This window comes from Mobula hypostoma, chromosome 22 (assembly GCF_963921235.1).
Source record: "Mobula hypostoma chromosome 22, sMobHyp1.1, whole genome shotgun sequence".
In the NCBI taxonomy this organism is placed as follows: Eukaryota; Metazoa; Chordata; class Chondrichthyes; order Myliobatiformes; family Myliobatidae; genus Mobula; species Mobula hypostoma.
In genome coordinates, this window is record NC_086118.1 from 51,197,423 (window position 1) to 51,212,078 (window position 14,656).

The 14,656-nt window shown below is 40.2% G+C and overlaps 1 protein-coding gene across 1 annotated transcript in view; it reads left to right on the forward strand.

The window, feature by feature from the left end:
• aspscr1 (ASPSCR1 tether for SLC2A4, UBX domain containing) overlaps positions 1-14,656 on the forward strand; it is a 313,012-nt gene that overhangs the window by 93,289 nt on the left and 205,067 nt on the right. Inside the window, exon 6 of the mRNA XM_063030554.1 lies at positions 8,769-8,842. Coding sequence (XP_062886624.1) covers positions 8,769-8,842 — 74 coding nt within the window. The remainder of the gene's footprint in view (positions 1-8,768; positions 8,843-14,656) is intronic.

Consider the following 14,656-nt stretch of genomic DNA (forward strand, 5'->3'; position numbering starts at 1 on the left):
GTTCCACACTCTCACCACCCTTTGTGAAGAAGATCCCCCTCAGGTTCTCCTTAAACATTTCACCCTTCATTCTTAACCCATGACCTCTAGTTCCAGTCTCAACTAACGTCAGCCTGTTTGCGCTTACCCTATCTATACCCCTCATAATTTTGCATACCTTTATCAAATCTCCCCTCAATCTTCTACATTCCAGGGAATAAAATCCTGACTTGTTTAACCTTTCCTGTTAACTTCAAGTCCAGACAACATCCTTATAAATTTTCTCTGTACTATTTCAATCTTATTGATTATCTTTCCTGCAGGTAGGTTTTTTCCCGGATGAAAGAAGAATGCTGTTATAGTTCTTGAATGTTCAGAACATACATTGGAAAGAACTTTGGGAGATGTAATTTTTTTTTTCCCTTTTTGCTGCAAAAGTACCAGAACAAAATGAGTGCAAAAAATCTTCAATTTTGTTTCAAAGTAGTTTGAGTTGATCTCTACCGAGTTGTACCTTACAGGTGCAGGGGGATAAACCCAAGTGCAACTCAGGGATGTATACATTTCTTACTATCTTCCTGGTGGGCCTGCATCTGCTGCATCTGGGTTGTGCACTGGATTATTCAAAAATCGTTTTAAGAAATTATTGCTGGATAATTAGATGTATGAAGAAATTTTACCAGCTTCATGAGTCACTTTTTGTTTTGATGATGTTACCCCAGACCTGAAAAGTTAACTGAAATAAAAACAGAAAAAAAATATATTTAGTACCTATAAAAAGTATTCACTCCCTTGGAAGTTTTCAGGTTTTATTGTTTTCCAATATTGAATCACAGTGGATTTATTTTGACTTTTTTTGACATTGATCAACAGAAAATAAGACCCTTTCGTGTCAGTGAAAACAGATCTTTTTTATAACAAAGTGATCTAAATTAATTACAAATATAAAACACAAAATAATTGATTGCATAAATATTCACCCCTGTAATATGACACAGCAAATCAACACTGGTGCAGCCAATTGGTTTTAAAAGTCACATGATTGGTTAAATGACGATCACCTGTGTGTAGTCTAGATATTTAGTAGCGAGAAGAGAGCAAGGTCAGGATGGTGGGGTTTGGGGTCCTTAATGATGGATGCTGCTTTGCTGCAACAGTACTCTTTGTAAATATGCTCAGTTGTGGAGAGGGGTTTACTTGTAATGGACTGAGCTATATCCACTATTTTTTTGTAAGCTTTTCAGCAGGTTAGGCTGTTTCTGGGGCAAGAGAAACAATTCACACTTGAGGTTGAATATTTGCTGGCCATTTCCCTTTTTTGTTCTGTTTTTTTTAAATTTTAGATTTCCATCACCTGCAGGGTTTCCTTGATTTCCACTGAAAAGTTAACTGCTCCTCTTTCCATAAATACTGTCTAACCTGCTGAGTTTTCCACATTTTGTTTTATTTCTAATATTTACAGATTTTTGTTTATTTTCCAAACTGTCACTATCCCTGTCTCAAAATATTTAATTACAAAAATAATAATTTCAAACAGTGTTACAGGGAAAAAAGAAAAAATGGGTAAGTCTACCTTCACTCGGACTTAAGAATTTTCTTTTTTGTAATGATAACAAGTTCTTTGAAAATTGCTCTTTGAATTTTTTTTTTTGTAATGATAAAAGTGTCAAGAAAAACCTTTAAACAGTGTAAGACTAGTCATACATCAAAGTTGCTGGTGAACGCATCTGCAGATTTCCTGTTGTTTGCGTTTTTAAATTCACTACTGCGAAGCCTCTTCCGGTGATGCCTACACAGAAGAAGTTTAGAAAATCACCAGCAACTTTGATGTGTGTTGCTCGAATTTCCAGCATCTGCAGAATTCCTGTTGGTTGTGTGAGACTAGTCATAGTAGTCATACTTTATTAATCCCGGGGGAAATTGGTTTTCGTTACAGTTGCTCCATAAGTAATAAATGGTAATAGAACCATAAATAGTTAAATAGCAATATGTAAATTATGCCAGTAAATTATGAACTAAGTCCAGGACCAGCCTATTGGCTGGTGACTGGAAACTAGTCATAGAACTGACTAGTCACTTGTCAGTGTGGGACTCTGGTTAATAATTGACTAATAATCAATAATTAACACATACCAATTTATCTTTGTAGATAACTGTGTATATATATATATATCACACACACACACACACACACACACACACACACACACACACACACACACACACACACACACACACACACACACACACACACACCTCCCCCCCCCCCCCCCAATAGATAGATTTCAGTGGATTCCAGTTAATTGGGACGCACCAGGTCCAATACATTTTGGCTCAATTAAGCGTCTGGCCAAAGTGTCATGGAAATAGTTAAAAAGGTATTTTAAAAACAGAGTAGAAAATTACCTATTTAAATTAAATACAAAAGGAATTAGAACACTAGGAATACTACTCTGCTCCTATAAAAATAATACTTATTGATGAAGGAATTAATCTGCGTCAGGTTCTTTTGTCTGTAAATGGACAAAATCAGCATAGACAGGTACTGCAGATAATGGTCTGTTTTCATACAATGCTGTCAACGATTGCATCCTCCAAATCTTCACTTTCATCCTAACATTTGTGATGATTGTCAACCCCTTCAAATTCTGTGTACATCTAACATTGAAGTAGTGAAATCATTTCGTTTTCATACTCGACCATTTCTGTCATCCCCAAGCTTGAATGCTTGAACCCACAGTGAGCAATGCAGTTCAGAATTGTCTTACTGCTTACTTCTTGCCAACTATCAGTAACAAAAATCACTGCTTTTTGAATACAAACACAAGTAACTGGTGCTATTTAAAGACTGTTCTCTAGAAGCACCGCGTAGTATCTAACAGCCACGCAGGTGCATGCTACTAACATTATTGACAACATTTTTGGCAATAGTCTCCTGCCTCAATTAAGTAGTACAATGTCTTAAATAAATGAAGGAATCCTGGCTATTTTCTCAATTCATTTTTGTTCTTTAAGAGTTGTCCCATATAAGTAGCTGCTCTGAATAACTGATGGCCCAATTAACTGGAATCCACTGTCTGTATGTAGATAGGAGAGCCTCAGTGTAGATACTTTGGGACATCCTAGTGTTGAGCTGTAGCTAGCATAGAAGGTGTCACCTGGGCTTTGAAGTTCCTGTCTCATATATTGCAATGGTTCTGAGAGAGAAAGACTTGCCTTTGCTTTTGGCTTTCATGTTCTGGTCCTAAGGCATTTCAGAGTCAGTGAACTTGGTGATTTTAAGCCAAATTGAGAAAACAGTTTGAAAGACAGCAAAGTCCTAAGTACTCAAGATAAAAGATTAAAGATGTTTTTGTTGTGTTGCTTGAGGGATGAATCCTGGCTGGGTTTGATTGTTGCAGAATCCGTTCTTCCTTCATCCCTTTTGAGCTCAAATTAAGAAAGGTTCAAGGCCAAACAACTCAAAGGTTTTGGCCAATGTAAACAATTCTCTGTCTGGAGCTGTTCTACACAGCTTGTGTGGCTCATTCAATAGACCTGTATTAGGTACAGTTCTGGCACCTTAAGCGTCTGTCCAAGATCTAAATCCTATTCATCCAACAAAGAAATGTTACTCCTTGAAGTTCTGTTCCATGTTCAGACACTGCTTATCTGTCTGTCAGAACAATATTAAACTCTCCATTTATACCAAGGCAGAAATCTCAAGGTCAATATTGAGGCATCAGAAATATTCAGAAGAAATTCCTTTAGGTGAAGGTAGACATGATTCTCTTTCACAATCAATGAACAAATGTAAACCTATCATTTTGAAGTGAATGTGTTAAGTCCAAAGTGAAGTAAATTTCTTTTCTTTCTTCACTATCACATTGTTTAAATGTTTGTCTCTTTATAATTTATTCAGTTGTATGTTTCCTGCTGAGGGCAGTAGATTTTTTTTTATTCTTCCTGTATCTTGGGCAGATGAGATTCACCATAATGATTCTGTGGATGTGGGACTTAGAGTTATATAGATGTGGAAAAGCAGGAGTTGTTTTCCTTGGGCCCTGGGTGGTTGTGAGGAGGTGTCCATATTTCCCATTTCCCTGTCATACTAGTTAGACCTTCTCCGGCAAAGCCTCCCCACAGGGATTTTGATATGGGTGGTTTGCTAGAGCTTATCGGGAAGGTTTAAATTGGTTTAGCAGGAGACTGGGATACAGAGTAGATGTACAGCGGATGGGAGGGACGTCAGAGAAATATTGAATTGACTTTATTTCTTATATCCTTCACATGAGTAAAGATCTTTATATTACATCTCTGTGTAAATGTGCAATGTATAATTTATAATATGTACAACAGGACAGTCAATAGAGCATAGAAATACAATTATATCAGTGTGAATTAATCAGTCTAATGGCCTGGTGGAAGAAGCTGTCCCGGAGCCTGTTGGTCCTGGCTTTTATGCTGTGGTACAGTTTCCCAGATGGTAGCAGCTGGAACAGTTTGTGGTTGGGACTACTCAGGTCCCCATTGATCCTTTGAGCACTTTAAACGCACCTCTCTCTGTAAATTTCCTGTATGGTGGGAAGTTCATATCGACAGATGCGCTGGTCTGTTTGCACCACTCTCAGCAGAGTCCTGTGATTGAGGAAAGTACAGTTTCCATACCAGGTAGTGATGTAGCCAGTCAGGATGCTCTCAATTGTGCCCCTGTAGAAAGTCCTTAGGATTTGGAGACTCATACCAAGCTTCTTCAACCATCTGAGGTGAAAGAGGCGCTGATGTGCCTTTTACACTGTACAGCTGGTATGTACAGACCACAGTGAGATCTTCAGTGATGTGTATGTCGAGGAACTTGAAGCTGTTCACCCTCTCAACCTCAGAGCCATTAATGTCAATAGGGATTAGCTTGTCTCCATTCCTCCTGTAGTCCACAGCCAGCTCCTTTGATTTTGTGACATTGAGGCAGAGGTTGTTTTCTTGACACCACTGTGTCAGGGAGATGACTTCTTGTCTGTAGGCAGCCTTGTTATTATTTGAGTTAAGGCCAATCAATGTAATATCATTAGCAAATTGGAGCTGTGGGTGGTGACACAGTCATGAGTATACAGGGAGTAAAGGAGGGGACTTAGGACACAGCCTGAGGGACACCTGTGTTGATGGTCAGAGGGGCAGAGGTGAAGGAGCCCACTCTTACCATGATGAGCTTAATTTGTCACATGTACAGTACATCAAAACATCTGTTGGCTCCTGTTGCTTTTGTGATCTAAAGGTTTTCTGGAAATCAAAGGACTCACACTCAGATTGGAGGTATCACAAATTCCACTGATAACAATTAACCTAGAGAATAGTGTGACACCTGCTACTAAAAACGAAAAAGTTTCTACACAACTATAGAAGCAACTGTACCATAATTACTGGAAAAGACACTGAATAATTACATGTATATATGTGATTATCTCAAAATACAAGCAATCATAGGAAACTTAACTACATGGAAAATGCAAGAAAAATAACAATTCTACACCCCAATCTAATGCATCCAAACACAGTGAAATGCATAATTTGTGTCATTAACCGACACAGCCCAGATATTTATTTATTTAGCAAAACAATGCAGAGTTGTCCCTTCAAGCCGTACCACCCCAGCGTCCCCATGATGTGCTGGGGGCAGCTCGCAAGTGTTGCCACGCTTCCAGCAACAACATTGCATGCCCACTATTTACTGACCCTGAACTGTACGTACATCTTTGGAATGTGGGAGGAAGCCAGAGCACCCATTGCAATCATGAGAAGTGCGTACAAACTCCTTAGATACAGCAGAAGGGATTGAACTCTGATCTTCCGGTCGCTGGCACTGAATCACGCTAACTGCTATGTTACCACGCCGCCCCAATATCGAATAGGTAGGAGAAAAATTAAGCCAGTCTATTTGGCAGAGCAGATACAGGTGTGGTAAGGCACATAAAGAATAAGAAAGTTAAAATTACATTGAATGCAAGCAGTAAGGCAGATGACCTGGAACATTGATTATCGCTAGGAAATATGATGCTGGGAATGTCATCCTGAGAATGTGGTATCATGGAGACGTGGTTGACAAAGAGCCAGGATGAAAACTCACCATTCTGGGGTATAAGTGTGATAGGGTGCTGTGTGTGGATGTAAAAGAGGAGGTGACATTGTAAGATTAATTAAGACTATTATTGCAATGATCAGAGTTCAGTATGGGTGGCAGGGTGGAAATACATCTCTATCAAAGGAGGTCTGCAGGTCACATTCGTGCAAATTGTAGCACCTGCTTAGCCCCCACCTCCCCGATCAGGGTCACATGAAGCCATGGGGGCAGGTGGTGGATGGTTGTACGAGCAGCTGGTGCATATCACAAGTCCTGGTTATGTGACCACTGATGCCAGGGAGACAATTTTTAAAGAGTATTGATAATGGCTGGGGTCACCCATCTTGTGAAGACACTGTCCAGAAGAAGGCAATGTCAAATCACTTCTGTGGAAAAATTTGCCAAGGACAATAATGGTTATGGAAAGACACAACACATAATGAACAAACAATTATTGCAATAGTGATGGAGGTGACTCTCAAAGAATCTTCAATTGAGGCCATATCAGTTGAGTTTAGGAGTAAATGGTGTTTTTTTCATACACCCACTGCCATTTTCCTCAAGGTGATTGAAGTTGAGGGTTTAGGAGGGTGTTATACGATGCGTTGGCAAATTGCTGCAGTGTACGTTGTAGATGCTGTGAACTGTAGGACTGGTTTCTGATGCTGGAAGAGATATACATGCAGGCTATTAGACTAGGTGCCAGTCAAAGAGCTGTTGGTCTCATTTGGTGATGAACTTCTTAATGCTGTAAAACTATACTTGCCCATATACATGGTGAGTAGTCCACACCTTTGCTAGATGGTTGAAGACGATGGGGACTATGAAGGTGAACCATTTGCTGCTGGAGTCTCCAGTCTTTGACCTGCTTTAGCAGCCACAATATTTACGAGGCAGATCAACTTTGTCCAACTCATTCTTACTCATCTACACAGCAAATATTTTTTTGCCCATTTTAAGTTCTGATTAAAAGTTCAAGGAACAATTTTTGGCAAGGCAACAGCTAATATAGGCAAGTTCAGAAAAAATCCTCTAGCCAAGTAAAATATTTTTCTAGCACTGGTTTAATTCCGAAAATTTTGCTGCTCTTGACACATCTTTTTAAGATTACTTCCTCTTAACTGATGCTTTGAACTATTTGAGAAGTGTTTTGTTTTGAATTGGATATGTCAACTTGAGTTATTTTGTAAGCAAATACTATATGAAAATGCTTGAATAATTTACACATGGAAGAACAAGCAACATAGTCAACAGGTACAAGCATATGAGTATTTGACATTGCTTTATATTTCAATGACATTCCTCTGTTGGTGATACTTTATCAAGCAAATGGAGAGCTTCACCAGGTCTTTCGGCAGCTACTTGGAAGGGATTGCAACACCTTTAACCTTGCAGCAGAAGTGATCTAAAGTTAATTGAAATAATAATCAATGTAACATTAAATTCCTGTCGAAGTGTACTTAGAAGTACAGTAATAGCTTGATCCAGAAGGAAATGATTTATAGGGAAAAATGCTTCACGCTACATTTCAAACTGGGCTTTATAATTGGGTTCTAAGACCTCTGAGGCATGGCTGTTAACATTATAGGTGGTCAAGGTGATGGTGTGCTGATTCATCAAATGATGTTGAATCATTGCTTAAATATGACTGTGAAACATTATACGTTTGACATTTCAGCAGAGAAGGAGAAATTCCTTTCCCATGAAACCGGATGGAATCAATTCCATTCCCATTCTTGACCGTTGAGTCTGAACTTGTTGTGTAGTCTCCCATTCTGACTCAGACTCATGCTTTGAGAGGAATTTACTATTGTGTTGATTGTTGTTTCTGTTACAATGAACTTGGTCATTATTAGATCATAATAATAGTTTGACTCCATAAGGAGTTAATCAGTCAGCCTTTCAAGTCTGTTGTTCTCATTGTTTTATGCCGTTAAACCATGACTATTGTGTCTCAACTTAATTTAGACCATAAGACATAGGAGCAGAGTTAGGCCATTCAGCCTATCGAATCTGTTCCAGCATGCCATCATGGCTGATTTATTATCCTTATCAACTCCATTCTCCTCCCTTCTCCTGTAACCTTTGACACCCTGACTAATCAAGAACCTACCAACTTGCACTTTAAATATACCCAATTTGCCTGTCTCGGTTCTACGATAACCTTTTCCTACAAAAAAAATCTGCTTGCCGTATGTAAGCTATCTTTTTAAGGGTCAAGTCCCAGATTTCCTCTCTTCTCTCTAAGGAAAGTACTTAAAGCCAAAATACAAGGAATCTGAAATATAAGGAGAAAATGTCAAGAATGCTCAGCTGATCAAACAGCAATGGCAAATTTAATGGAGTTGTCATTCCCGATCATTCTCCAGTGATAGTCAAATTTGTACCTGAGCCTCTGGGCCTGGTTGTGCTGTCCCTATATGTCAATAATTGGCCACTATGTCCTTAAGCAGAGTGGAGGTTTAGGGCACAGGGTTTTCAGTCAGTGGTCCTGTACACCAGCGGATGGCAAATGTCAGTGGAGAGGTGTGAGAAGAGGAGTGTGGAGAGATCATCACGCAAAGCTGTTCAGTCTGGTGGCCTTCAGCTTAACTTTTATGCAAGTTATGTAGAATGAGTTAGTTACATATCACAAATAAATAATTTATTTACGTATTGTAAGTGTGTATATACTTTCATTCTGTATCTGTTTCAGATAGCTGGAGAATCTGCATTAAGGAAAACAACCCTAAAATCAATTGGACTCACTGGTGGTAGTGCCATAATTAGGTAAGACAAGTTTACTTGAGCAGTTGCATTTCAGTGACTGCATTATTAATTCTGCCATCTTCTGGTTTGTGATTTAAGCCAAGACACTATTTATATTAAAAAAAAATTCAAAGGTCAGGATGTTTTCTGTCAAACACAAGAACCTTAAAACCATGGAGAAGAATACGATGGGGACAGGGGAGGAGCACGAGTTCAAAGTAAATTTATGATCAAGGCATATGTAGGTCTCATATACAATCCAGAGATTCATTTCTTGCAGGCATACTCAATAAATCCAATACAGTAATGGAATAATAACCAGAACGAAATTCGGAGCCAACTTGGGCATTCATCCAATGTGCAAATGATACCAAACTGTGCAAATACAAAAAGAAAGAAAGAAATAATAAATACCAAGAACATCTGGTGAAGAGTCCTTTAAAGTGAGTCCATAGATGGTGTGAACATTTCAACGCTGGAGCGGGTTAAGTTATTCCCTTTGGTTCGGGAGCCTGATGGTTGAGGGGTAATAACTGTTCCTAAACCTGGTGGCAAGAGTCCAGAGGCTTCTGTACCTTCTTCCTGATGGCAGCAGTGAGAAGAGAGTATGTCGGTAATATTACAGCAATATAGGACCCTGGTCAGACCCCACTTGGAGTACTGTGCTCATTTCTGCTCACCTCACTACAGGAAGGATGTGGAAACTATAGAAAGGGTGCAGAGGAGATTTGCAAGGATGTTGCCTGGATCGGGAAGCATGCCTTATGAGAATAGGTTGAGTGAACTTGGCCTTTTCTCCTTGGAGTGACGGAGTATGAGAGGTGACCTGATAGAGGTGTTTAAGATGATGAAGAGTCATTGATTGTGTGGATTGTCAGAGGCTTTTTCCCAGGGCTGAAATGGCTAACATGAGAGGGCATAGTTTTAAGGTGCTGGGGGAGTAGATACAGAGGAGATGTTAGGGGTAATTTTTTTACACAGTGAGTGGTGAGTGCGTGGAATGGGCTGCCGGCAACGGTGGTGGAGGCGGATACGATAGGGTCTTTTAAGAGGCTCCTGGATAGGTACATGGAGCTCAGAAAAATAGAGGCTATGGGTAACCCTAGGTAATTGCTAAAGTAAATACAAGTTCAGCACAGCATTGTGGGCCGAAGGGCCTGTATTGTGCTGTAGGTTTTCTGTGTTTCTATGTCCTGGGTGATTGGGGCCCTGGATGACGGATGCTGCTTTTCTGTGATAATGTTTTGTGTAGATGTGCTCCACGGTGGGGAGGGATTGACCTGTGATGGCTGGGCTGTATCCCCTACTCTTTGTTGGATTTCCCATTCAAGGCAGCGGTGTTTCCTTACCAGGCTGCGAAGTACATAGAAAACGACAGTAATGGTCTTGGCCCTTCCAGCCCACAATGCCAGTTTGAGCTCAACATCTATCTGCATGCAATCTGTGTCTCTCAAGTCTGCAGATGAGAAAATGCTTCAAATGCCCGGCAAGTTTGCTTCAAAAGAGAACAGTATTTCAGGCAGAGATCCTTGAATGAGACATCATTCTGATTCTGTTATTTTGTTTTTCCCTCTGCTTTCAGGTAAATCTGCTGGTTCCCGGCAGTTTGCGTTATTAGAGAGCCTATATGAAAGGTGGCAGTCAATGGGCTGTGATGGTGAACTTTGAAATTGTGCTGTTTGTTTATAATAAAAAATGGAATGGTATGTGGGACGGAAGCATTAGATTGATCTTGGAGTTGGTTAAAAGGTCGGAACAACATTGTGGGCCGAAGGGCCTGTACTGTGCTGTAGTGTTCTATGTTTACATTTTCCATTTTCCCTATTTAATAGCTTCCAGAATTACAGCCAGGCAAAGTAATAATTTATCTGAGTCTGTGAAGTGCTTTTGAAGTGTAGTTCTATGAACCTTACAGTTTTCTAACTAGTATTAAAATGCTCCAACTAACTCTGTACATAAGGAGTATTCTTGAGCAGCTACTGGGAGAAATTAAAATGCACTGTAGTAAGCAAAGTTAACAAGATAGCTGGTTTAAAAAAGAAACTATCAGATACGTATTAAATTCTTGACATGATATGACCTATATTAACACACACAAAATGCTGGAGGAACTCAGCAGGCCAGGCAGCATCTCTTGAAAAGAGTAAACAGTCGACGTTTCGGGCTGAGACCCTTTATCAGGACTGGAAAGGAAGAGAAGTCACGGTGTGGGAAGGGCAGGAAGAAGTACAAGGTGGCAGGTCATAGGTGAAATCAGAAGAGGGAGGGAGGTGAAGTAAAGAGCTGGGAAGTTGATTGGTGAAGGAGATAAGGGGTTGGAGGAGGAGGAAACTGGTAGAGGACAGAAGACCATGGAAGAAAGGGAAGGGGGAAGAGCACCAGAGGGGAGGTGATGGGCAGGTAAGGAGGTAAGGTGAGAGAGGGAAACAGGAATGGGGAATGGTGAAGTCAGGGGCAGGGGGCAACTACTGGAAGTTCATGAAATCGATGTTCATGCTATCAGGCTGGAAGCTACCCAGATGGAATATAAGGTGTTGCTCCTTCAACCCAAGTGTGGCCTCATCATGGCAGTGGAAGAGGCCATAGACTGACATGCCGGAATGGGGATAGGGAGTAAAATTGAAATGGCCACTGGGAAATCCCGCTTTTTGAGTTGGGTGAAGCAAAGGTGCTTGACAAACTGGTCTCCCAGTCTAGGTCAGGTCTCACTGATACATAGGAGGCCCCACTAGGAGCACCAGCTACAGTAGATGACACCAGCAGACTCGCAGGTGAAATGTCGCCTCACCTGGAAGGACTGTTTGGGGGTCTGAATGGTAGTGAGAGAAGAGGTGTAGAGGCAGGTGATGACCCATATTATCTTTTAAAAGAACTTGATATAAGCAGTTAGATTTTTGTACAACCCAAGGGTAACTGTGTTGAGTAATGGCATGCAATAAAGAATAAAAAAATGCAAAAACATGTTGATTACTTGAGGATGTTGTGTAGCTAGTAGCAAAGTGTGTTTATAAGTGAAATGGTATACATCTAATGAAGGCTTGTGCTGTCTCAGTCAATAAGGTGTGGGGAAGCAAGGCGTACTCTTAAATGAAACTTGTTCTCATGATGTGCTTCAAGTAAACTAACCTATTTTGAAAAGTAGTAATTGACTACATATGTTTTTGCGTAATCCTCATTTTGCTGTTTCATATCATCATGTGGTATTTATTAAAGGAAAAACCCTGATAGTTGACAGTCTTGGAAAGGATTATACACTTCAGATGGCAGGTGGAATGCAATTAAATGTTCAGTACAAGTTCTTGGAAGCATCAAATTTACTTTTTACTATAATTTCATAGTTGAATGTAATTTCTGAACTAGTAATGATATGTTGATTTCTAACGCAAACCAAATCAAATAGCGTAAAAAAAAGTTTAACCTTATGATGTGCGGGAGCTGGAATGGGTGCATTTATTCCACAGGTTATGTTAAAAGTGGTGATAGGCACATTATATGACTGCATATGTTTCCTGGCACTTTTGTTACAAGGTCACCAGATAAACTGACGTGAATTAGTGATGAATCGGGTAGGCTAGCTCATTCTATTGAGATTTATTCAGTCAGTTTATTTTTTTTCCCCAAGGGATAGACTTCAAGTTACTTGATTAATTGAATTAATTTGTATGAATTGCAAAAATAGTATTTGATCACTGGGTTGTGTAACTAGTAATATAACTCTGAAATGTCAGCACTTGTCAATGGACATTTACAATTGATGTGTGGCAGCAAAATAGAGTTTTGTAGTTGTGTTTACAGCAATGAATTCAGCAGATTGTCCAGTCTTTCAGGGCAAGAAATCTTACTGAATTGAGGAACAGGCATGGCTTTCTGTGTGGAAATTTGTGTTTGACAAACATTTTAAAGTTTTTCTTTTGAAGAGGTAACTGAAAAGGTAGATAAGGGTAGGATAGTGGATGTTGTCTATTTAGATTTAGCAATGCCTTTGACAAGGTTCTTGCATTGTAGCTTGGTTAGGTCCCATGAAATCCAGGCAGACCTAGTCAGGTTGATTCAAAGTTGGTGTGGAGGTAGAAAGCAGAGGCTTTTGGTTAAAGGGTGTTTCTCGGAATGGAGGCCATTGACTTCTGGTCTGCCACGGGGTTTGGTGTTGGGACCCTTGTTATTTGTTATCTATATAAATTATCTTTCTTATATAAATAATTTTGATGTGAATGCACCAAGCTCGATCAATAAGTTTGTGGATAACACAAAGTTAAGTGCTGATAATGAAAAAGGTTATGGTAGAATACAGGGGGATCTTGATCAGTTAGGCAAGTGGACTGAGGAGTGTCAAATGAGTCTCAATATAGAGAAGTGGGAGGTGATTCATTTTGGAAAGTCAAACCAGCATAAGACTTTTACCATGAATGGTAGGGCACTAGGGAGTGTAATGGAAGAGACCTAGAAGTACCAGAAGAGTTTGTTGATAGTGGTGTGACAGGTAGACAGGATGGTGAAAATTATTTAGCACACTAGCCTTCAACAATCAGGCCATTGAATATAGGAGATGGGGCATTATGGTGTAGTTGTACAAGTCATTGGTGAGCCCACACTTGGAGTACTGTGTACAGATTTTGTCACCTGTTATAGGAAATACATGGTTAAACTGAAATGAGTGCAGAAAAGCTTTCACAGCGAGGGCCTGAGTTATAGGGAGAGACTGACCAGGATGAATTTTGATTCCTTGGACCGTAGGAGAATTAGGGTGTGACCTTATAGAAGGATTTCAAATTAGGAGAGGCATAGGTAAGGTGGGTGGTAGCAGACTTTTCCCCAGGTGGAGGAGTCCAAAACTAGGGGACATAGATTTAGGGTGAGAGGGGACAGATTTAAAAGGGACTTAGGGTTCAACTTTTTCATGCCGAGGCTGGTGAATAGTGAAGTAGGTTGAGGCAGGAATAACAGGATCATTTCAGAAGCATTTGGATAGGTACATGAAGGGGCAGGGCTGAACTCAGGAACTTGGGACTACATGGGTGCACAAGCATTGATTTGTACACTCAATGGCCACTTTATTAGGGAAAGGAGTGTTGTCTTCTGCTCAACCTGTTGCCCATTCAAAGATGCTTTTCTACCCACTACAGTTGTAACCTGTGGTTATTTGAGTTCCTGTTGTCTTTCTGTCAGCTTGAACCAGTCTGGGCATTCTCCTCTGATCTTTCTCACGAACAAGGCATTTTCACGCACAGAACTACTGCTCACTGGATGTTTTTTGGTTTTCACATCATTCTCTGTTGTGTGTAAAAATCCCAGGAGATTAGCAATTTCTGACCGTTCTGGCACCAACAATCATCTCATGAGCAAAGTCACTTAAATCACATTTCTTCCCCATTCAGATGTTTTTGTATGAACAATAACTGAACCTCTTGACCATGTCTACATGATTTTATGCATTTAGTTGCTGCCACGTGATTAGCTGTTTAGATATTTGCATTAATGAGCAGGTGTACCCAATAGTGGCCAATGAGTTTATGTTATAAATATATATATTATATTATGTTATATGTTATGCATTGGACTAGCGACCTGAAGGTCGTGAGTTCGAGCCCCAGCTGAGGGAACGTGTTGTGTCCTTGAGCAAGCTCTTAATCACACATTGCTCTGCGACGACACTGGTGCCAAGCTGTATGGGTCCTAATGCCCTTCCCTTGGACAACATTGGTGTCGTGGAGAGAGGAGACTTGCAGCATGGGCAACTGCTGGTCTTCCATACAACCTTGTCCAGGCCTGTGCCCTGTAGAGTGAAGACTTTCCAGGCACAGATCCATGGTCTCGCAAGGCTAACGGATGCCTTTA